The following is a 23,867-nucleotide window of genomic DNA, read 5'->3' as shown; positions in this document are numbered from 1 at the left end:
AATAAGCATGTACTCTCTAATAATCTGATCACTGCCCCAAAAACCTGTCCCTTCATTTGTGCATTTGGTAACTGACTGATGATCTTTTCATTCGTCTAAAATGTTCATGAATACACTTATGAATTAAAGCTACATAACTATTAGTTTTATTTAGATAAATTATTGTGGCAGTAATTAAACATCTCCATGATAATGTTGAATTAGCTAATCTAATAGCTATCATAGACAAACCATTAAGTTTACAGTAATGTAAATAATAAAACCAATAACAAACCTGTTTCATCAGTTGTGTCCTGGGGCCTTAGTTTCATAGTAAATATCTTCCTTAGCTTGCAGTTGGCTGAAATTGTAATTCCGTCTAAAGACTGGAAGACAGCACCTTTGAATATCCCGCTGGTCAAAGTTACAAGGTCAATGCACAGATTGCACCACTAGAAAAAAAACATAATATTTCACCATAATTGTGAATATTTTACCAGATATAATGAAATGTTTGTCAGACTAAGCCGTAGGAGTAGTAACTAATGAATATAGTTCTAGGATGAAGAATACCGATTGTTGCTATGTTTTTTTTTTTTGTTTGTTTTTTCAACAATTTGTATTTTATTGGAGTTTGAATACTCAAAATATATCTACATCGCAGTAAATAAAGTAACATAATATAATAACAGGTAACATCAGTCGTCTGTGTGGGGCATTGAGCTTACATTATATTAACTGTCATCATTGGGTGCCTATACGATAGTCTTGGACATAGTATATCAGACATAATATACTGACTGGCTTCCTTGAATGCATGTAACGTTGATATCAGTCCTAGTATCATCTGTCGCCATTGAGTGCATACATAATAATATCGGTCCTAGTATATCGTCTGTCATCGATGAGTGCATACTCATTAGTCTCAATCATAGTATATTTCTGTCATCTTTAGTCGCATACACAATAACATAATTCTCAGGATATTATCTGTCATCCTGGGATGTGTACACTAGAATATCAGTTATAATATATCATCTGGTATCTGTGTGTGCATATACAGTATTTTATGTTGGCCTGGAATGCCCCTACAATGTATAATAAACACAGGAATCTGACACTGTTCATAGAAATTAACTGGTGGTCTAGAGATATGTAAATAAAGAGAAACATGCTAATGAGAAAATAAAACAAAACGTAATTTGACCACTGGAGTATATATTTGGTATGTGCATATGGGGTGGCTTATTTGGGATGATTTATGCTGGGTTACTACTCAAGGTGATGTGTGGAGAATGGTGGTGATTATAAGTGGATGCTTATAGAGAATGGAGGCTAATGTATATCTTTGAGTGTTCATGGAAGCATTAATTTAGGCTTTAATTTGGCTTCGCTTGTACTAGCTCGCCTCTGTGTGCCTGACTTCCTCTATTCTCGCCACCTCTCTTTCAAACTTTCTCTCTAGTTGGCAGATTCAGTTTCTGGAACAATGCTGCACGGTTGTCCGCAGAGGACAAGGTGAGTGTCTGGTCTCCCTTCTGGACCTGCATGGAGCCATAAGCCCCGCACTGGTAATGGACTGTTGCCCCTCGGAGCTGTTTAGCTGTTGGGGCAAGCTGCCTCCGTACCACCAGTGCTTCAAAAGGGATGTTTCCATAGATAGTCACTGTGTTTCCCTCAAATTGGATAGTGTTTAGGTCTCTGGAGCATGACAAAATAGCGGTTGGAACCGCCACGTCCCTGGTCACGACTATAGTGTCCCTGGGTGAGTCGTTTGGGGCAGCTGCGGGCTTCTGGATTCGAAATACAGAGAGTGGTGTCCCTGGGTCTGTGCTGCCTCTGATGCCTATTGCGGCTAGTAGTCTCTGGACATGTGGTAAAATCTCTCTCTTGGGTTTCTCAGAGGTCGGCTTTCCAAACCTCCCTCATTTCTTTTAGGAGGTCTCTGATGTCTCTTTTCGTAGCTGGGGACGAGTCTTCATCTGACTCCATGTCACGATAGAGGGCCTCCACTGATGGTGAGGTGAGGCTCTTCCTGTCCACTGAGGCCTTCTTCTCGCTGTGCATCTCCTACGCCAACTTGGTCTGCGTCTGCGGTGTAGGCCTGTCAAACGAGAGCCTAACATCGTCTAATTTGGATGTCTCTGGTAGGTGAAATGTTTTGTTTTTGTGCCCCATTTTGGTCTCTGGGGGGAAAGCATGTTTGTGGTTGCCAAGTGGGAGTCGAATCACTCTATTAGGCTGTGTTTGTCCCAATGCTGGAACGGAGCTCCACATGCACACGACTGGTCTGTTAGCTGGTTGGCCATGCCCTTTGTTGCTGCTCTGTTTTAATGGACACCTAATGCATTTCAGCCTGCTGAATTGCTTTATGTGTGTACATTTTTCCACATTATTCCATTTTATAAACGTGCAGATTTAAAAAAAGTGAACCATGTTTCACCGCCCTATCAGTCAATCAGCTCGTAATGTTCCTTCCATGGAGCTCAACATAAGAGGCATGGAACTGCCCAGAGCACCTGCCTAGCCAAATCTTTAACACATACGGACCTCTGTTATAATACAGAGAACATTCACACATATAACCCAGGGGTGGCCAATAGGTAGATTTCATGATGCTTTATCATTCTAGAGGTAAGCAAAGAATCATGAGAGTTGTAGTACTACATACACCATCTGGGAGCGCCGCCCCCCTCATGCTGCAGCCGCCCGAGCGCTCTGTAGAGAGCCTCAGGCGGCTGCAGCTTTGCCCGGGCTGGTGTGTCCATGAGGGCGCACCTCCCGGGCGCAGCATGAGGAGAGGGGCTGATCGGAGGGAAGCGCTTAGTGCTCAGCGCTCCCTCCTGTCACTCCCTCACTGTAGCGTGGCCGAGCTCTGTATGGTCCATGGGTACAGGGAGCATCTGTCTCCTGTACCTGGCCCGGACTAACTGAGTGTGCACTTTTAGTCCGGCCGGGTACAGGAAACAAAAGCTCCCTGTACCCGCAGACCATACAGGGCTTGGCCACGCTACAACAGGGGGGGGGGGAGAAATAAATTGACATCCATCACATACACACACACAATCACACACAATGCACCCCTTACACACAAAGACAATGCACCCCTTGCACACAGAAAAACACACAATGCATTACACACACAGACACACACACACACAAGCCATGCACCCCTTACACACACTCAATGCACCCCTTACAGACGCACACACTGCATCCTGTACATACACAGAATTACACCTTGCAGCCCTTACACACATATCAGGACATCACACTCCACCCCCTGTGAACAAACTCATTGGTGGAACATGAAGGTGGACCCTGGGACCCAGACCTGGAGCTGTGTAAAGGGCCCCCCCAAAAAGGGAGCTGCTTCCCGTTCTCCCAGAACATTGATTTTTGTGACCACAGTTACAAACAGCCTCCAGAGACCCGGTTCTACACCAGACCAGTGGAGCCAGACTGCAGCTAGAGCCCATCATCATCCTCATCTGGTTGTAAGTAGGCAATCTAGTATATTATTTGTGGCACTAATCTCTAATTTACCTCACATTAAAGAAACACTATAGTCCCCAGAACCACTGCAGCTTAATGTAGTGGTTCTGGTGTCTATAGCCTGTCCCTGCAGGCCTTTTAACCCCTTAAGGACCAAACTTCTGGAATAAAAGTGAATCATGACGTGTCACACACGTCATGTGTCCTTAAGGGGTTAATGTAAACACGGCAGCACTGCAGTACTGGCGTTAGTTAACATGGCAGATCATATGGGTGGAGCATTGTGATGTCACATGGGGGAGGGCGGCAAACTTTACTTTTGCCTAGGGCGGCAAAAATCCTTGCACTGGCCCTGACTATACACAGTTGCTGTATTCACATGTACAACACTAAAATGCACCCTGGTATTCACAAATATCTACTATATTCACTGTAAACAAATAACACACAAGTGACAGCACACATAAATGCACACCAAACATTAAATGGTGTCAAATTAAAAAACAAATGGCAAAATTTAGGTTAAAAAGACAATGGACTTTTTATTCAGCTGAGCTATGATCTTACATTTTACATTAGTTTATTTTTATTTATTTTTTTGTTAACTACAATCTCTTCTTTACTGAATAAGCACCAGAGTGTATTGGGAATAATGATTATGTATGTAGTGTGCATGTTTATCAGTCATACTTTTATGTGGCTTAAAATATATGTAATTTAAGTTTGAAAGAGGAAGAGCAGATTTATATAATTGAAAGCTGCCACCCTCAGATTGTAATAATAAAAAAGTCATCCATACATAAAACATCCATACATAATCACATTCAGATGCCTATACAAAAGACATCCCTAGGCTGACTAACACTGTAAGCATCAGTCCTCGATTCATAAAAACTGTTGCTATTTGCTGAAATATACTTCAAAAGGGAATTTGGCACATGTGAATAAGAGGTTCTATTTCAGCCGTCTAAAGTCAAGACAAATACGTATATGGGGTCTGATGGGATACACCCAAAGTTGTTAAAATAACTTAGTGGTGTACTAGCAAAATCATTAAAGGGACACTATAATCACCAAAACAACTTTAGCTAAATGAAGCAGTTTTTGTGTATAGATCATGCCCCTGAAGTCTTGCTGCTCAATTTTCTGCAATTTAGGAGTTAAATAACTTTTGTTTCTGTTTATGCAGCCTTAGCCACATCTCCCCTGGCTGTGACTGACACAGCCTGAATTGAAGCAAAATGGTTTCATTTTCAGTCATGTTACTTTAAAAGTTTTAATCTCTTTATCTGTAAATTAAACTTTAATTACACACAAGAGGCTCCAGTAGGGTTTAAAAAGTTATTAACAGAGCAGGAGGTAAGAATTTCTTAATTAAATATAAATTGCAATAAAGGAAGTGTAAACTGTTTTTATGACTCTTTACAGGAAGTATTTAGGAAGGCTATGCAGGGAGGTGTGACTAGCGTTGTGTAAACAAAGTGATTTACCTCCTAAATGGCAGAGAATTGAGCCGTGGGAGTGCAGGGGCATGATCTGTACACCAAAACTGCTTTAATAAGCTAAAGTTGTTTTGGGGACTATAGGGTACCTTTAAGTTCTGCCGGCTTGTAACATACTGCTATCCTTTATATTTTCTCCTTGACAGGTTATTTGATTAGGTACTGCATGCTGGCGCTAAATGCAGTTATATGCTTCAGAGAAAATTAATAAATAAACCATGTATAAGACCATTTATTCATAATTTTGGTAAGGTCCATATATTTATTAAGGGTTTAAGACGTATGCATAGATAAAAGCATATCAACCATAAGTACACTATAGACCAAAATCTTCAAGTCAATCAGCTAAATATCACTTAACCTTAGGAGATAAGAAATTCTAAATTAAACAGAAATTGCAATAAAGGAAGTGCGAACATTAGATGACTCTTCACATGAAGTGTTTAGGAAGGCTGTGTAAGTCACATGCAAAAATGTAAATATGTGTGGCTAGAGCTGTATAAACAAAATGATTTAACACTTAAATTGCAGAGAATTGAGCAGTGAGACTGCAAGGTCATTGTGACAAAAGTAACCTCGTCACTGGCTTTTGCTGGGGCCTGCTGGCCAGCCTCTTGCCTCAGAACTATCAGCCCTGCAATATACCCTGCCCAATGCACTTTAAAAGGCTCTGTTCATCATATCGCTCACACTGGAATTGTGCCTACTTTTCATGACATTAAACACATACAACAAATCAGACTCCATACTGCTCTTCCACATACTGATCGCAGCTAACACACTTATTGCTAGAGCATAGAAATCAACAGAGACACCTCTGCCGCATCTCTTGATCCAGCAGGTTTCAACAAACCTAGACTACGAAACAATGACCATACTTCAACCACGGCTGTTTTACGCTGATGCTAGAGCACAATGGGACACCGATGTCTCTTCACACACGAGTGAAAAAAGATGCTACCTTACCTACATAAGCACCAGAGATAGGGAACAGAGGCGGAAACATGGAGGAAGGCGAACTCGCAGAATATAAACTCACGCTCATACCTGCAACCCCACACCAACACACAAGTCTTCAGGCTCACAACATCAAGCACTCGTGCACATAAGGAGATCATATAAAGTAAACCACAATGTATATAGTTAATATGTTGAATTGTTTGTTCACATTGCCAACGCCAACCAGTTCAGACGCGTACTGAACCCACACAAGCTATAGTACAGGAATACATACCGTGCACACCCCAAACAGGGACACAGAGAAACAATCTCTGCAAAGGTGAGGGACAATTTAGACTAGTTAACCACAACTAAACACCTCCTGAATGGCTGGACGATAGCACCCATGGCTGGCATAGCAGATTTTGGCCAACTCAAGCAGACAACACATCCCTTGGGAAGGGAAGTCTGCTGCCCACAGGGCGGGGACACACCCCCTCCACCGCGGGCAAAACCATCGTCACAGGCGCACGATATAGGGGTTGACAAAATCGGAAAAGCCCACATTAGACTCATAAGCCAAAGCTGAGCCCAAAACCAAACAACACGACCAGACACCTAGGACACTAACTCACTAACAACCATAGACCACCAGCCGAGGGAACAAGTGGGATGAGGTGGCTTCTGCTAAAGCATTCACAGATACAAGAGATAACCATGAAATCCCTGCCAGACACTGTCAAATGTGCAAAATATACCACATGTACTATATGTCTCACAGAAGAATATTGATACTTTGGCAATAGTTCAGACAAGGGCTACTAAACTGGTTCATGGATTACAAAATAAAACTTACCAGGAAAGGTTAAAAGATCTTAACATGTATGGCTTGGAGGAAAGACGAGACAGGAGGATATGATAGAAACATTTAAATATATAAAGGGAATCAACACCGTAAAGGAGGAGACTATATTTAAAAGAAGAAAAACTACCACAATAAGAGGACATAGTCTTAAATTAGAGGGGCAAAGGTTAAAAAATAATATCAGGAAGTATTACTTAACAGAGAGAGTAGTTGGCGCATGGAATATCCTTCCAGCTGATGTGATAGAGGTTAACACAGTAAAGGAGTTTAGGCATGCGTTGGACAGACATAAGATTTTCCTAGATATACGATAAGGCCAGGGACTTATGGAAGTATTTAGGAAATTGGGCAGAATGGTTATCTGCCGTCACATTCCATGTTTCTATGTTTAATCTACAGAGGACCAGGAAAGCTAGTGATGACACTGCAATAGAAACATAGAAACATAGAAAGTGACGGCAGATAAGAACCATTTGGCCCATCTAGTCTGCCCAGTTTTCTAAATACTTGCATTAGTCCCTGGCCTTATCTTATAGTTAGGATAGCCTTATGCCTATCCCACGCATGCTTAAACTCCTTTACTGTGTTAACCTCTACCACTTCAGCTGGAAGGCTATTCCATGCATCCACTACCCTCTCAGTAAAGTAATACTTCCTGATATTATTTTTAAACCTTTGCCCCTCTAATTTAAGACTATGTCCTCTTGTTGTGGTAGTTTTTCTTCTTTTAAATATAGTCTCCTCCTTTACTGTGTTGATTCCCTTTATGTATTTAAATGTTTCTATCATATCCCCCCTGTCTCGTCTTTCCTCCATGCTATACATGTTAAGATCCTTTAACCTTTCAAGTGAGGTCTCACCAGTGTTCTGTACAATGGCATGAGCACTTCCCTCTTTCTACTGCTAATACCTCTCCCTATACAACCAAGCATTCTGCTAGCATTTCCTGCTGCTCTATTACATTGTCTGCCTACCTTTAAGTCATCAGAAATAATCACCCCTAAATCCCTTTCCTCAGATGTTGAGGTTAGGACTCTATCAAATATTCTGTACTCTGCCCTTGGGTTTTTACGTCCAAGATGCATTATCTTGCACTTATCCACATTAAATGTCAGTTGCCACAACTCTGACCATTTTTCTAGTTTACCTAAATCATTTTCCATTTGGCTTATCCCTCCTGGAACATCAACCCTGTTACATATCTTAGTATCATCCGCAAAAAGACACACCTTACCATCAAGACCTTCTGCAATATCACTAATAAAAATATTAAAGAGAATGGGTCCAAGTACAGATCCCTGAGGTACCCCACTGGTGACAAGCCCAAGCTTCGAATATACTCCATTGACTACAACCCTCTGTTGCCTGTCACTCAGCCACTGCCTTACCCATTCAACAATATTGGAATCCAAACTCAAAGATTGTAGTTTGTTGATAAGCCTTCTATGTGCAACAGTGTCAAAAGCCTTACTGAAATCGAGGTAAGCAATGTCTACTGCACCACCCTGATCTATAATTTTAGTTACCCAATCAAAAAAATCAATAAGATTAGTTTGGCATGATCTCCCTGAAGTAAACCCATGTTGTCTCTGATCTTGAAATCCATGTGTTTTTAGATGTTCAACAATCCTATCCTTTAACATGGTTTCCATCACTTTCCCCACTACTGAAGTTAGGCTTACTGGCCTATAGTTGCCCGACTCCTCCCTATTACCTTTCTTGTGAATGGGCACAACATTCGCTAACTTCCAATCTTCTGGGACTACTCCTGTTATCAATGATTGGTTAAATAAATCTGTTAATGGTTTTGCTAGTACACCACTAAGCTCTTTTAATAGCTTTGGGTGTATTCCATCAGGTCCCATTGACTTATTTGTCTTTACTTTTGACAGTTGAAATAGAACCTCTTCCTCTGTAAACTCACGTGTAATAAATGACTCATTTATCCTTTTTCTTAACTGAGGTCCCTTTCCTTCATTTTCATCTGTAAATACCGAACAAAAATATTCATTGAGGCAGTCAGCTAGACCTTTATCCTCATCTACATACCTTCCTTCTTTTGTTTTTAATCTAACTAATCCTTGTTTTACTTTTCTTTTCTCATTTATGTATCTAAAAAAGGTTTTGTCCCCCTTTTTTACTGACTGTGCTATTTTCTCTTCTGTGTGTGATTTGGAAGCTCTTATAACTTGCTTAGCCTCTTTCTGCCTAATCTTATAGGTCATTCTGTCTTCCTCACTCTGGTTTTTTTTATAATTACTAAATGCTAACTTTTTGTTTTTTACTATTTTGGCTACATCTGTGGAGTACCACAGTGGTTTCTTGAATTTTTTGCTTTTACTGACAAGCCTACTGCAATTTTCTGTTGCCTTCAGTAGTGCAACTTTTAAATAATCCCATTTCTTTTGGACTCCATTTAAATTGCTCCAGTCTGATAATGACTCCTTTACACATATTCTAATTTTGGAAAAGTCTGTTTTTCTAAAGTCTAAAACTTTTGTTTTTGTGTGGTGTGACTCAGTCACTGTTCTTATATTAAACCACACTGACTGATGATCACTGGATCCTAAACTTTCACCTACAGTAATATCTGATACCAAATCTCCATTTGTTAACACTAAATCTAGTATGGCCTCTTTACGAGTTGGCTCCTCAACGACTTGTTTTAGAGACAATCCCAGTAGGGAGTTTAGAATATGTGTGCTCCTGGCACAAGTAGCTATTTTTGTTTTCCAATTTACATCAGGAAGATTAAAGTCACCCATGATGATAACTTCCCCCTTCATTGTCATTTTAGCTATTTCTTCAACTGGTAGATTATCTAACTCTTCAATTTGTCCTGGGGGCCTATAAATCACACCTACACGAGTTACTGTGTGATTACCAAATTCTAACGTAACCCAAACTGACTCTATGTTTGCCTCACTAACCTTTATTAGGCTAGATTTTATGCTATTCTTTACATACAGGGCCACCCCTCCCCCTTTCTTGCCTTCCCTGTCTTTTCTATATAAAGAGTACCCTGGTATTGCTATGTCCCAGTCATTTTTCTCATTATACCATGTCTCAGTAACAGCGACTAAATCTACACTATCAGTTGCCATTATTGCCACAAGTTCATGGATCTTATTCCCTAAACTGCGAGCATTTGTAGACATGACTCTAAGCTTATCATTTTTTAACACACTTGCTACAGGCACCTTCTGTCCTTGTTTTGGGGGACAATTGGATTGATGTTTTATCACCCTTTTGCCCCCCCCTCCTAGTTTAAATACATCCTAGCAAAACCTCTGAACTGCTCACTGAGAACATTTGTTCCCTTTTGAGAAAGATGCAAACCATCTTTTTTGTACAGTTTATTTCCATTCCAAACAGAGCTACCATGAGCAATAAAGCCAAATCCTTGCTCCCGACACCATTCACCAAGCCACAAGTTAAAGTCCCTAATACGCATCCGCCTGTCATTCTGAGTGTTATGCACAGGCAGAACTTCAGAGAATGACAATGTGGAAGCAACCTGCCGTATATCATTGGCAAAAACACTAAAAACTTCCTTATCCTCTGAAACCTCATTGCAAGCCAAGTCATTTGTCCCTAAATGGACAAGTACATCCAATTCCCCTTCCTGCTTTGCTTGCTTAACAATATTACAGATACGTCTCCTGTCTCTGTGAGCAGTAGCTCCGGGAAGACACCTCACAAGACCACCATTGTCCATCTCCACACCTCTTATGATGGAATCCCCCACCAACAACTGCTTTCTATTAGGCCTCACCATAGTCTTCAAGCCTCTCTGCACAACACCACTAGCCTCAGTGCCTCTCTGCACCACACCACTAGCCTCAGTGCCTCTCTTCACAACACCACTAGCCTCAGTGCCTCTCTGCACAACACCACTAGCCTCAGTGCCTCTCTGCACAACACCACTAGCCTCAGTGCCTCTCTGCACAACACCACTAGCCTCAGTGCCTCTCTGCACAACACCACTAGCCTCAGTGCCTCTCTGCACAACACCACTAGCCTCAGTGCCTCTCTGCACAACACCACTAGCCTCAGTGCCTCTCTGCACACCACTAGCCTCAGTGCCTCTCTGCACAACACCACTAGCCTCAGTGCCTCTCTGCACAACACCACTAGCCTCAGTGCCTCTCTGCACAACACCACTAGCCTCAGTGCCTCTCTGCACAACACCACTAGCCTCAGTGCCTCTCTGCACAACACCACTAGCCTCAGTGCCTCTCTGCACAACACCACTAGCCTCAGTGCCTCTCTGCACAACACCACTAGCCTCAGTGCCTCTCTGCACAACACCACTAGCCTCAGTGCCTCTCTGCACAACACCACTAGCCTCAGTGCCTCTCTGCACAACACCACTAGCCTCAGTGCCTCTCTGCACAACACCACTAGCCTCAGTGCCTCTCTGCACAACACCACTAGCCTCAGTGCCTCTCTGCACAACACCACTAGCCTCAGTGCCTCTCTTCACAACACCACTAGCCTTAGTGCCTCTCTTCACAACACCACTAGCCTTAGTGCCTCTCTGCATAACACCACTAGCCTCAGTGCCTCTCTTCACAACACCACTAGCCTCAGTGCCTCTCTTCACAACACCACTAGCCTGAGTGCCTCTCTGCACAACACCACTACCCTCAGTGCCTCACTGCACAACACCACTAGCCTCAGTGCCTCTCTGCACAACACCACTAGCCTCAGTGCCTCTCTGCACAACACCACTAGCCTCAGTGCCTCTCTGCACAACACCACTAGCCTCTCTGCACAACACCACTAGCCTCAGTGCCTCTCTGCACAACACCACTAGCCTCAGTGCCTCTCTGCACAACACCACTAGCCTCAGTGCCTCTCTGCACAACACCACTAGCCTCAGTGCCTCTCTGCACACCACTAGCCTCAGTGCCTCTCTGCACAACACCACTAGCCTCAGTGCCTCTCTCCACAACACCACTACACTCTGAAAGTGCAGAAAATGAATTATGTAGAGCAACAGACTGTGCAATATGCCTTTTATCCACAACTCCAAGTCTACCAGATCCTACAGTAATCCATCTGCCATTCCTAGTATGTCTCTGCGGCAGTGGCTTTGCAGCAGTTCCAGCCTGAGTTTGTTTACCAGATAATTTACAAATCTCAGACTTCAAAAATACAATCTCCTGCCGCAAAATAGAGAACTGTCTACAGATTAGACAACAACCAAACCTCCAAAAAGTGGAACGTGAAACAAATGCAAAGCAACTATTACACTGAACTAAGTCTGCCATTCCAATGAGGTGAATAATTTAAATCAAACAAACCTTAACTTTTTATTTATCCTCCTGAATACCTCGGATCACCTCCAGGTTATCTCCAGAATATCTCCAACTACACACACACTTAGAAGCAACACTTAGATGAAGCAACAAAGCTCTATTAGCCAAGCTAATGACAACTACCCTTATATACTCCTAAAATCACCTCCCACTAGGAATGTTTAACACCTGGGTAGGCCTCTGCTTGTTAGCAAACAATAGCTAATTTAAATAGCAATCAATAGCAAGTAGCTACCTAATCCAATCAAATGCCTTATAATTACCAACAGGAAATCAAACCTTGTGCAGTCAGTAACCTTTTCCTACAGATGAATCTTACCTGTAACAGTAAAAAAGAACTCTTAGCACAACTCTTAGACAGTTGAAGCTTCTGTAAAACTCTCCAGAATATCTCCAACCACACACACTTAGAAGCAACACTTAGATGAAGCAACCAAGCTCTATTAGCCAAGCTAATGACAACTACCCTTATATACTCCTAAAATCACCTCCCACTAGGAATGTTTAACACCTGGGTAGGCCTCTGCTTGTTAGCAAACAATAGCTAATTTAAATAGCAATCAATAGCAAGTAGCTACCTAATCCAATCAAATGCCTTATAATTACCAACAGGAAATCAAACCTTGTGCAGTCAGTAACCTTTTCCTACAGATGAATCTTACCTGTAACAGTAAAAAAGAACTCTTAGCACAACTCTTAGACAGCACAACTCTTAGACAATCTACATCAACTCTCTCTACCACATCATATATATATATATGTATCTTCCTGACAGTCTGAAATCTATCTATTGCATTTCTGGGGTTCCTTTTAGGGTTACAGGGGATCAACTTTGCACACCAGTATTGTGTTATATATGTTATTCATATCCTTGAAACACTAAAGTCCAGTATATTTCAGATTTTCAGTGTTCTCTAATTTAATTATGCTTTTCCTTTAAATTCTTAGTGTCTCTTTGGCACTTTTATTTAGAGCCTTGTCGATGCCGGATGTCCCTAGAAATGTACATTATGTGAAGGCTAATCAAGGTTTATGCCAATGAATCTTTTTTTTTTTTTTTTTTTTCAACAGCAATTGATCAGCATTCTTTATTCCTATTTCACATGAATGATTTATTTATTCTCAGATGGAGACTATGTAATTGAACTACATATTCAGATACAATTTAATTTATTGTTCATTAAAGCGTACTTTTGTTTTTAAATACTGGTACAACTAAGACACCAGGCCCGACTAATTTAAATTACATTCAAACAGAATTGATTTATTCTTTTTTATACAGAGCTAATAACTACCTCCTTGGTGTAACCTTATGAATAATAATTGTATTAGACTTTTTTCTGCAAGCGACAAAATAAAAACAAAAAATGTGGACTGCTTGCAAGTATTAAATTGCACTTTTACTTTTAAACTTTGCTAAAGAGTAAGAATATTGAGCATGTGGGAGACTTCGAAACATGTTCGAATTAAAACAAGGTCAAATGCCACCCGCTCCCAATAAAAAACATATAATGGTGGGGGCTTCATGAATATGAAGGAAATTAATAAACTTGTAACATGGTTAGTTACTAAATTTAGCATGTAAAGTGAATTTCACATTTAAGGTCAAAGTAGGGAAGGTGGGGTGGCCTCTGCCCTCCTTCTCCCCACCTGCTCTCGTCTGCCAGGGCAATTTGGCCCCCGGGGAAAATCCCACCTTATCCTCGCGGACACAGACAGAGAGAGGGACCGAGGAGGGACAGAGGACAGATAAGGGAGGGGGCTCTCCAGGGACTTAAGCCTCAGAGAGCGCAAGAGGGAGAAGCTGGAATGGCACAGCACGAAAGAAGACCGTCCAGCCAGCAGGGGTGTTGGTGCAGAAGGGAGCAGGAGGGACAACTTGGCCTGGCTGCGGCCAGGATTGAAGCGGGCGCTGCCACACTGCCGGAGCGCGTGAGCTAAGCTTCCCCACCTCCCGAAGCCCTGGGGCAAGGGGCTTAAGGCCCGAGTGAAGGGGGCAATCAGCAGAGGGGGCTTAAGGTATGGGGCCGAACGGGAAGGGAGGGTTGGGGGTGAGCAGGCGGTGCAAGGAGAGGGGCTTAGGCCTGGTCGTCCCCAGAGGGACAACTTGGCATGGCAGGTGGCAGCCAGGATAGAAGCAGGCGCCGCCGTTCTGCCGGGGTGCGCAAGCTAGGCTTCCCCACCTCCCGAAGCCACGGGGCAGAGGGCTTAAGGCCCTAGTGGAAGGGGGCAAGTGGCGGAGGGGGCTTAAGGCAGAAGGCCGAATGGTAGGGGAGGGAGGCGGGTGAGCAGGTGGTGCAATGAGGTGGGCTTAAGCGTGGTCGTCCCCAGAGGCAAGGGAGGCTGCTGGATGAAAGCTCGATGCACTCTGCATTGCCCTCCCCTCCTCCGAGGGCAGTGCAGGCAATCTACCTGCCTAAGGGAACTGGACAAATTATGACTTCCTTGAAATTCCTGAACCTCTAAAGGGATCTGGGTGATTTTTGGATATGTTGGTCACCCAAATTTGTGGGGATTTTGTGTGCTTAAAGGTATTTTTGGAGGGGGGGTTGTAAAAAAATAAAAAAATAAACAAATAAAATAAAGAAAATTCCTGTGCCTGGAGATGATTTAATGAGTTTAATACAGTGCTTGACAGCGAAGACCCCCAACCTAGCTGCAGCGGTTTGTGGGGTACACGGTGGTTATGGTGTCTGGCGTGTTGCTTACGGACTACCTCGTTGATCCTGCCTTGTCTCAAAGATTAAGCCATGCACGTGTAAGTATGAATGGCTCATTAAATCAGTTATGGTTCTTTTGATCGCTCCATCTGTTACTTGGATAACTGTGGTAATTCTAGAGCTAATACATGCCGATAAGCGCTGGCCCCCAGGGGATGCGTGCATTTATCAGACCAAAACCCATCCAGGTCAGGGTGGGGGGCTCGCCTCCCGTCCGCTTTGGTGCCTCTAGATAACCTCGGGCCGATCACACGTCCCTGAGATGGTAACGACGCATTCGGATGTCTGCCCTTTCAACTTTCAATGGTACTTTCTGCGTCTACCATGGTGACCATGGGTAACGGGGAATCAGGGTTCGATTTTGGAGAGGGAGCCTGAGAAACGGCTACCACATCCAAGGAAGGAAGCAGGCGCGCAAATTACCCACTTCCGACGTGGGGAGGTAGTGACAAAAAATAACAATACAGGACTCTTTCGAGGCCCTGTAATTGGAATGAGTACACTTTAAATCCTTTAACGAGGATCTATTGGAGGGCAAGTCTGGTGCCAGCAGACGTGGTAATTCCAGCTCCAATAGCGTATATTAAAGTTGCTGCAGTTAAAAACCTCATAATTGGATCTTGGGATTGAGCTGGCGGTTGGCCGCGAGGCAAGCTACCGCCTGTCCCAGCCCCTGCCTCTAAGTGCCCCCTTGATGCTCTTGACTGAGTGTCCCGGGGGCCCGAAGTGTTTACTTTGAAAAAAATTAGTGTTCAAAGCAGGTCAGTAGCCTGGATACTTCAGCTAAGAATAATGGAACAGGATTCCGGTTCTATTTGGTTGGTTTTCTGAACTGGGGCCATGATAAGAGAGGGACGGCCGGAGGAATTTGGATTGTGCCACTAGAGGTGAAATTCTTGGACCGGCGCAAGACGAACCAAAGTAAAAGCATTTGCCAAGAATGTTTTCATTAATTAAGAACGAAAGTCGGAGGTTCGAAGACGATCAGATACCATCGTAGTTCCGACCATAAACAATGCTGACTAGCGATCCGGCGCCGTTATTCGCATGACCCGCCAAGCAGCTTCTGGGAAACCAAAGTCTTTGGATTCCGGGAAGAATATGGTTGCAAAGCTGAAACTTAAAGGAATTGATGGAAGGGCACCACCAGGAGTGGAGCCTGTGGCTTAATTTGACTCAACACGGGAAACCTCACCCGGCCCGGACACAGACAGGATTGACAGATTGATAGCTCTTTCTCAATTCTGTGGGTGGTGGTGCATGGCCGTTCTTAGCTGGTGGAGCGATTTGTCTGGTTAATTCCGATAACGAACGAGACTCCTCCATGCTAACTAGTTACGTGACCCCTGGCAGTCGGCGTCCAACTTCTTAGAGGGACAACTGGTGTTCAGCCACACGAGATGGAGCAATAACAGGTCTGTGATGCCCTTAGATTCTGGGGCTGCACGCGCACTACACTGAACGGGTCAGCGTGTGTGTACCCTTGACCGACAGGTGCGGGTAACCCGCTGAACCTCGTTCGTGATAGGGATTGGGAAATGCAATTATTTCCCATGAACAAGGAATTCCCAGTAAGTGCAGGTCATAAGCTCATTTGATTAAGTCCCTGCCCTTTGTACACACCGCTTGTCGCTACTACCGATTGGATGATTTAGTGAGGTCCTCGGATCGGGGTCGGCCACGGCCCTGGCGGAGCGCTGAGAAGGCGACCAAACTCGACTATCTAGAGGAAGTAAAAGTCGTAACAAGGTTTACGTAGGTGAACCTGCAGAAGGATCATTAACGGATGCCACCCCCACCCCGACCGTGGGAAGGGAGACAGAAAAACGAGCAGGCACCCGTAGGAAGCACAGGCCGGAGGCCTGGCCTGGGGCAAGTGGCACAACAGGTCGGGGAAAGCTCTCCCCTCCCTTGACCGACAGGTGCGAGTAACCTGCTGAACCTCGTTCAAGATATGGATTGGGGCAAGTGGCGCAACGGGTCGGGGAAGCTCTCCCCTCCCTTGACCAACAGGTGCGGGTAACCCGCTGAACTTCGTTCGTGATAGGGATTGGGAAATGCAATTATTTCCCATGAACAAGGCATTCCCAGTAAGTGCAGGTCATAAGCTCGTTTTGATTAAGTCCCTGCCCTTTGTACACACCGCTTGTCGCTACTACCGATTAGATGATTTAGTGAGGTACTCGGATCGGCCCCGCCGGGGTTGGCCACGGCCCTGGCGGAGCACTGAGAAGGCGATCAAACTTGACTATCTAGAATGAGGAGACCGCTCGAGCCAGTGCCGGGTAGCAGAAGGTTTGGAAGACCCCCCTCGCAAGAATTGCCATTAGTTGTATATGTGTAGTAACATATGTTGGTTACACATATGTAGAATGGCCATTAGTGTACCTACACTTTCATTTATTTTTTTTTATTTTTTTTTTTAGAATTGATGTACGTAAAAATGCTTTGGGTTGGTTTTGCTCTCTTTGGCTATCATTTTTTAATTTTGAAGTTTAGCGAATCTAATCGCCGTTTTGGACACATTATTGGCTTCCATATACCTTGTATAAAATGCCTCTGATTTGTCAGATTTCAATGCTTTAAATGCCCTTTACTTATTTTTAATCTCTGGTTTTACTTCTCTGCTAAGCCAAATTTGTTTCAATTTGTTTCTTTTATATTTATACCCAATAGTAAATACTGAGAAATGTACCTTCCTAATATTTGTTGGAAGATGTTCCATTTATCCTCAGTGTTCTTTTCACTAAAGAGTTTATGCCAGTCAATATATTGTAAAGCTGCCCTTAACTTCTAGAAATTAGCCTTTTTTTAAATTACATGTTTTAGTATACCCTATATGCCTTTTATTTATTTTTTTAGTTTATTTCAAAGGGCACTATATTGTGATCACTATTTCCCAAGTGCTCACCTACTTGAATGATGGACAAAAGATCAACATTGCTTGTTAGAACCAGGTCCAGACAAGCGTCCTTTCTAGTAGGTGCTTGTACAAGTTTTGACATGAAGGTGTAATTTAACAAGTTCAAAAACCTAATTCCCTTTGCTGAACTACTAGCCCATCTGTCCCAATTTATGTCCGGGTAATTAAAATCTCCAATAATTAACGTGTTACCCCTCATCAATATTAACATTAGGTGGTTTATAACAAACATTTTACTTCACACCCAGGAATGTTGAATGTCTTCACGTCAGACAAGATGTCCGTGAGACAAGCGTCAATCTCCAACTTTCTTGCCTTGAGGACCCCTTTGCCCTGCTTAAATGGTGCTTCTAGTAATTATCATTGTTACCTCTTTTATGGTAATAAAGTAAGACAAGTGTTATAGCAGTCCATGTCATCTAAATTCAGGACAGTTGGTTTATGCATGATCTGCAGTTAGAAACATTCCACATATTTTGGAAAGCACAAAACAATGCAGACATTGCAATATGGAAAAGCATGTCTGTTGTTTTCAGAAAAGTCTACTGGCAAGAGATTGCATTGCTTACTGTTTCCAGTGAACTCCTGAGAAAATGATATCTAGAAAAACCTGATTTACAAACAGAACACATGAAATACTGTTTCAGGCACAAGGCACAATACTGTTTTCAATTCGAGCTGTGAACCATAGAAATATGAAGAAGCATATTTTGCACAAGTATGATTACAGATCTCTGGTGGCAAACGTTCGGCTCCCAATATTCCAAAGTAATTATGATTTGCAGGAGAGATCTGGTAACCATTTTCCACCTTATGAAGTTTTGTTTGATTGATAGACCTGGCTTTATTAATTATTCTACAGGCAAATCACAGTTGCATTATGAAATGTGTGTCTCAATGTAGATTACTAATTAAAGACTCATTTTGTAAAGATTTCTATTTCTGTTTTCATAGCAAATATTTTAAATGATGCTGCAAACTCTTAAACGGTTTCTGGTACTGCAGGAAACAAGACTGTACTATTGATGGGTCAAATGTTCTGTCTGTAAACTTGGAACCACACCTGTAGTAACTTACATGGCTTCATTACCCTACCAATATCTCCACTGACATGTTGTGGAGACTCTTTCTAGGTCTCTTAATAGTGCGCTGCTTAATTTTTCCCCATTTCTGGAGTCATAAATTGGTTTATTAGATGCAAGTATAGGAAGTGGTAGGCCTCCCAGAAGTCTGTGGCCTTGATTTAATATATTTGAATAAGCTTTTCAAATGATCACAATATGTTAAAAAAATAATAAAACATTCAAATGATTTGGATGCTGTAATAAATATGTAAATGGTTACGGTGAGGCAGGGCCGGCCCGGCCCGGCCCGTCCATAGACCGCTCTGGAGCCACAATTCCAGGCGGTACTCTGACAGGGGCGTCATGGGTTAGGAACCTCTGTGTGGGTCTGTCGGGTAGCTGTACTTGTTATAATAGATTTTTTGCATTTTTCACACATAAACTGCCATTTCACAGAATCACCAATGATATTAGTATTCGAGTATGCTCGAAAACACTAATATTTGTGTAGAGTAATGTCTCACGAGTACAGTGGTACCCCTCAATTACAGGTTTTATGGTGGTTTGGAAAGTTACAGGGTCAAACATAAGATTTGCCATATTTATATTCACCGAGTATAACAATACCACCCATGTACAGGTTTTATGGTGTTTTGGAAAGTTACAGGGTCAATATACAGCTTGCCAATTAAATTCTCTGGACTGTCTGCCTGGGTTGCGATGCAAGTTTCTCAATTTATAATTAATAAAATAATATAGTTATGTAGTTTATAGTTAAATATATATGTATAATGTGTGTGTGTGTGTGTGTGTGTGTGTATGTATGTATATATATATATATATATATATATATGGAAAGAGAAAAAATCAGCGCTAGATTGCCACACAAGAAAATAATAGTAAGGCTGCAATCCTTAAAGGGGAGTCCCCTATAATCCCCTAATGATAAGAAATGATGCAAAATAGAACAAAAAAAGGTTGCGCCTAAAATATACAGTAAAACATATAAGAGTGTATATAATAAATAATATAAACTAATACAATTTAATATTAAATAATAAATGAAATATAAATGGATAATTGGCAATAGTCCAAAGCACTTATCATAAGTCCATAATGGTAGATGCCGTGTATAAGAACAGGGATCCTGAGGCGTAAAATGGGGTGTGTCTTCACAAAGGTGTCCTTGAAATCCAGTGAAGTAATATGTGAAGAAAAAAACAAGAGGAACTCCAATGGCACAGTATATAGATGAATAAAATGGTAAATAAAATAAAATAAAAGTAGTCTTACTCACACTTTTCAGAGCTAGAACCTAGCTCTGATATAACGCACGTGAAGTGGAATAATCCCCACTCAAGGATATGCGGAGTAATATTGATTGGCAAGTATCTGGCTCAGATTCAACGCCCAAGTTGGTATTATTCGACCCAGGGAGATAAAATAAAGTATATAGTGCTCTCTGTATAGTAATTAAAAGGTATAAAAAGAGAATAAATATACTACTCACAGTATATAGAGCAGGCTTGTACTGCTCAATGTAGGCGCTTGGGTGGTATCATCCCCACCTAAGGATTCTTTAGGCTTCTCGTCAGGTAGATAGTATATGTATAGTCCGGTGAAAAAGAAATCAAAATGGCTATAAAATGTTTTATGCCAAAGTATTTTCTTTATTGTAAAATAATAAAATTAATATCTAAACGCGTTTCGCCGCAAGGGCTTCTTCAAGTAGATAATAGTAATACTATTATCTACTTGAAGAAGCCCTTGCGGCGAAACGCGTTTAGATATTAATTTTAAACGCGTTTCGCCGCAAGGGCTTCTTCAAGTAGATAATAGTAATACTATTATCTACTTGAAGAAGCCCTTGCGGCGAAACGCGTTTAGATATTAATTTTATTATTTTACAATAAAGAAAATACTTTGGCATAAAACATTTTATAGCCATTTTGATTTCTTTTTCACCGGACTATACATATACTATCTACCTGACGAGAAGCCTAAAGAATCCTTAGGTGGGGATGATACCACCCAAGCGCCTACATTGAGCAGTACAAGCCTGCTCTATATACTGTGAGTAGTATATTTATTCTCTTTTTATACCTTTTAATTACTATACAGAGAGCACTATATACTTTATTTTATCTCCCTGGGTCGAATAATACCAACTTGGACGTTGAATCTGAGCCAGATACTCGCCAATCAATATTACTCCGCATATCCTTGAGTGGGGATTATTCCACTTCACGTGCGTTATATCAGAGCTAGGTTCTAGCTCTGAAAAGTGTGAGTAAGACTACTTTTATTTTATTTTATTTACCATTTTATTCATCTATATACTGTGCCATTGGAGTTCCTCTTGTTTTTTTCTTCACATATTACTTCACTGGATTTCAAGGACACCTTTGTGAAGACACACCCCATTTTACGCCTCAGGATCCCTGTTCTTATACACGGCATCTACCATTATGGACTTATGATAAGTGCTTTGGACTATTGCCAATTATCCATTTATATTTCATTTAATATTTAATATTAAATTGTATTATTTTATATTATTTATTATATACACTCTTATATGTTTTACTGTATATTTTAGGCGCAACCTTTTTTTGTTCTATTTTGCATCATATATATATATACACACACACACTTTTATTTCATATATATGTATAACATATTAATTAAAGCATTTTAGAATATATTATGTGTATATTTGATTTCATTATAAGTGTATTTTGACATATATGTGTATATATCTCAAAAGTACACTTATACTGAAATCATATATATGTGTTATATATGTATACAATATTATAAAATGCTTTATTTAATAATATATTATACATATATAATATATGTATAATATATTTATTTTATCTTTTTTACTTTTTAGCAGCCTGGGGGACTGCCTGACAGCTCAGACAGTCCCCCTGCTGGCAGCTCCATAGACTCTTATTGCGGTCATGTGATCATGGTGAGGTGGCTGGAGCTTCTGCAGGGGGACTACTGGGATCTTCGGCAGTCCGCCCCAACCTTAATCACCGTGGATCGCCGGTCCAGGCAAGTTTAGGGCTCTTATTTGCCGCGGTCGTACTAGGTATGTCTGCGATCCTTAACAACCGTTTTTTTGTCGGACGTACATAGTACGTCCACGGTCTTTAAGGGGATATATATATATAGATAGACACAGATTTGAACCTCTTGCACTCCTACTCAAAATAAGTAATACCAGGTGCAAAGTGTCAGAATCCCGCGGGCGGCTGCGAGGGGAGGCTTCAGTCCGCTCGCGGCACTCACCCTCAAGCCGTCCGCGGTCCCCTTCCCGGCATACACTCGGCGGGCGGCATCCTCCCAGCCTCGGATGCAGCCCACGTCTTCCTCTCCGTCCCCCAGCAGCAGCATGCATGATGCTGCACGCTGGGAGACTGCCCATTTTTGTAAACGCCGGGGTCAGCCACCTGACCCGGCGTTAAAGGCACAGTGCCTCAATCACAGTGGTAGGTATAGATATCTCCCACGTATGATTGTTAATTCTGATTGGAAATTATCCAATCAGAATTAATAAATGAGTTTAAATACTTACCTTTCCTGTCTCTCTCTGCCCTGTTGTGGTCTTTGCTTGATAGTATTGCTACTGAACTTGTGTTTCTCTCTGGTTACGTACTCTCTGGCTTGTGTATCCGACTTTGCGACTTTCTCCTACCCTTTGACCTCGGCTTGTCTCTCATTATTCTGTCTTCTGGTTCCCCTTAGTCTGCTTGTTTCCTGACTATTCTTTGTGTGCTTAGCCCGGCCACTCTAAGGTCCGGTACTGCACCTTTTCTCTGTGTGTGTGTTAGCGTGTTTGGTTCCAAGAATCGTGACACCAAGTCCCAATAATATAAAAACGTAACTCTTGGGTTACGTTTCAGTTCCCGATCGGAGCTTTCATCAGGACACAAAGAGCATTTAACATTGCAAGTAACAAACATATATAGGGCATTTATACCAATCAACACTCACCGTATCAGCTGTATCGCGTATCCCCTGATGTCCGGCGTGGATGCCGGTAATTTTTTGATATTTTTATATATATATATATATATATATATATCAAAATACAGTTAGAATAAAATTACATATGTATAAAAAAATTAAATTATTTTTACAGTTTTTTATTTTTTTAGTTATTTATTTTTATAATATATATGTATATATATAGATATAGATATCTACACACAATATATATAGTATATATATATATATATATATATATATATATATATATACATACACATGTGTAATGTTACTCTATGTGTCTTTTTATATTAATATTTGTATATATTAATAAAAAATACACTTAGTATGACGTTGTATATAAGATGATATATTATATATAGGTATAATATCTATCATATATATATTTATGTATTTATGTAAATGTATTTTGATTTAAATATACATGTATTAATATCAAAATACAGATAGAACAAATTGAAACCACTTTATATATATTTTTTATTATACATATATATATATATATATATAATCGCGCCACAGGCTCTTGGAGGGGCCTGCTTGCCAGCCTCTTGCCCCAGGACTATGGCCCATGTATTAGACCTTGGTTCAGGGCTGTGGAAAGGATGGTTCGGTATATGGGGCTTATCGAACGGATTAGGAGTATTGTGTTCGTAAATCGAACAGACTCCTAAACAGTGTGACCATCCGTGGGGGACGTGTGCTGCTTATTAACCTTATTGACCTAGTTACCTGCAACATTCTCAATGGTCGGCTGGGTGACCACCGTGCGTATGGACGAACACAAGGTGGTGGCCATTTTGTTCCCGCGAATGCGTACAGCGTGTTTGGTCTTTGAGTGCATGGAACTATAATCCATATAATGACCTCCATGGAAATCTCGAACCCCTGAACCAATCGGGTTGATTTTTGGATATATTGGTCCCCCAGATCGGGACTTTTGTGGAGTTTCCATGTGTTTTGGGGGAACTTTCGGGAGGTTGTAAAATGTATGTGTTCTGTGCCTGGAGGTAATTGAGTTTAGTACAGTTCCTGA

General features: G+C 41.6%; 1 protein-coding gene across 1 annotated transcript in view; it reads right to left on the bottom strand.

The window, feature by feature from the left end:
• The window catches only part of CFAP20DC (CFAP20 domain containing), a 340,832-nt gene that overhangs the window by 220,124 nt on the left and 96,841 nt on the right, over positions 1 to 23,867 (bottom strand). The window contains exon 7 of the mRNA XM_063427556.1: positions 275 to 431. Coding sequence (XP_063283626.1) covers positions 275 to 431 — 157 coding nt within the window. The remainder of the gene's footprint in view (positions 1 to 274; positions 432 to 23,867) is intronic.

Source organism: Pelobates fuscus, chromosome 7 (assembly GCF_036172605.1).
Source record: "Pelobates fuscus isolate aPelFus1 chromosome 7, aPelFus1.pri, whole genome shotgun sequence".
In the NCBI taxonomy this organism is placed as follows: Eukaryota; Metazoa; Chordata; class Amphibia; order Anura; family Pelobatidae; genus Pelobates; species Pelobates fuscus.
This window is presented reverse-complemented; position numbering and strand designations above follow the sequence as displayed.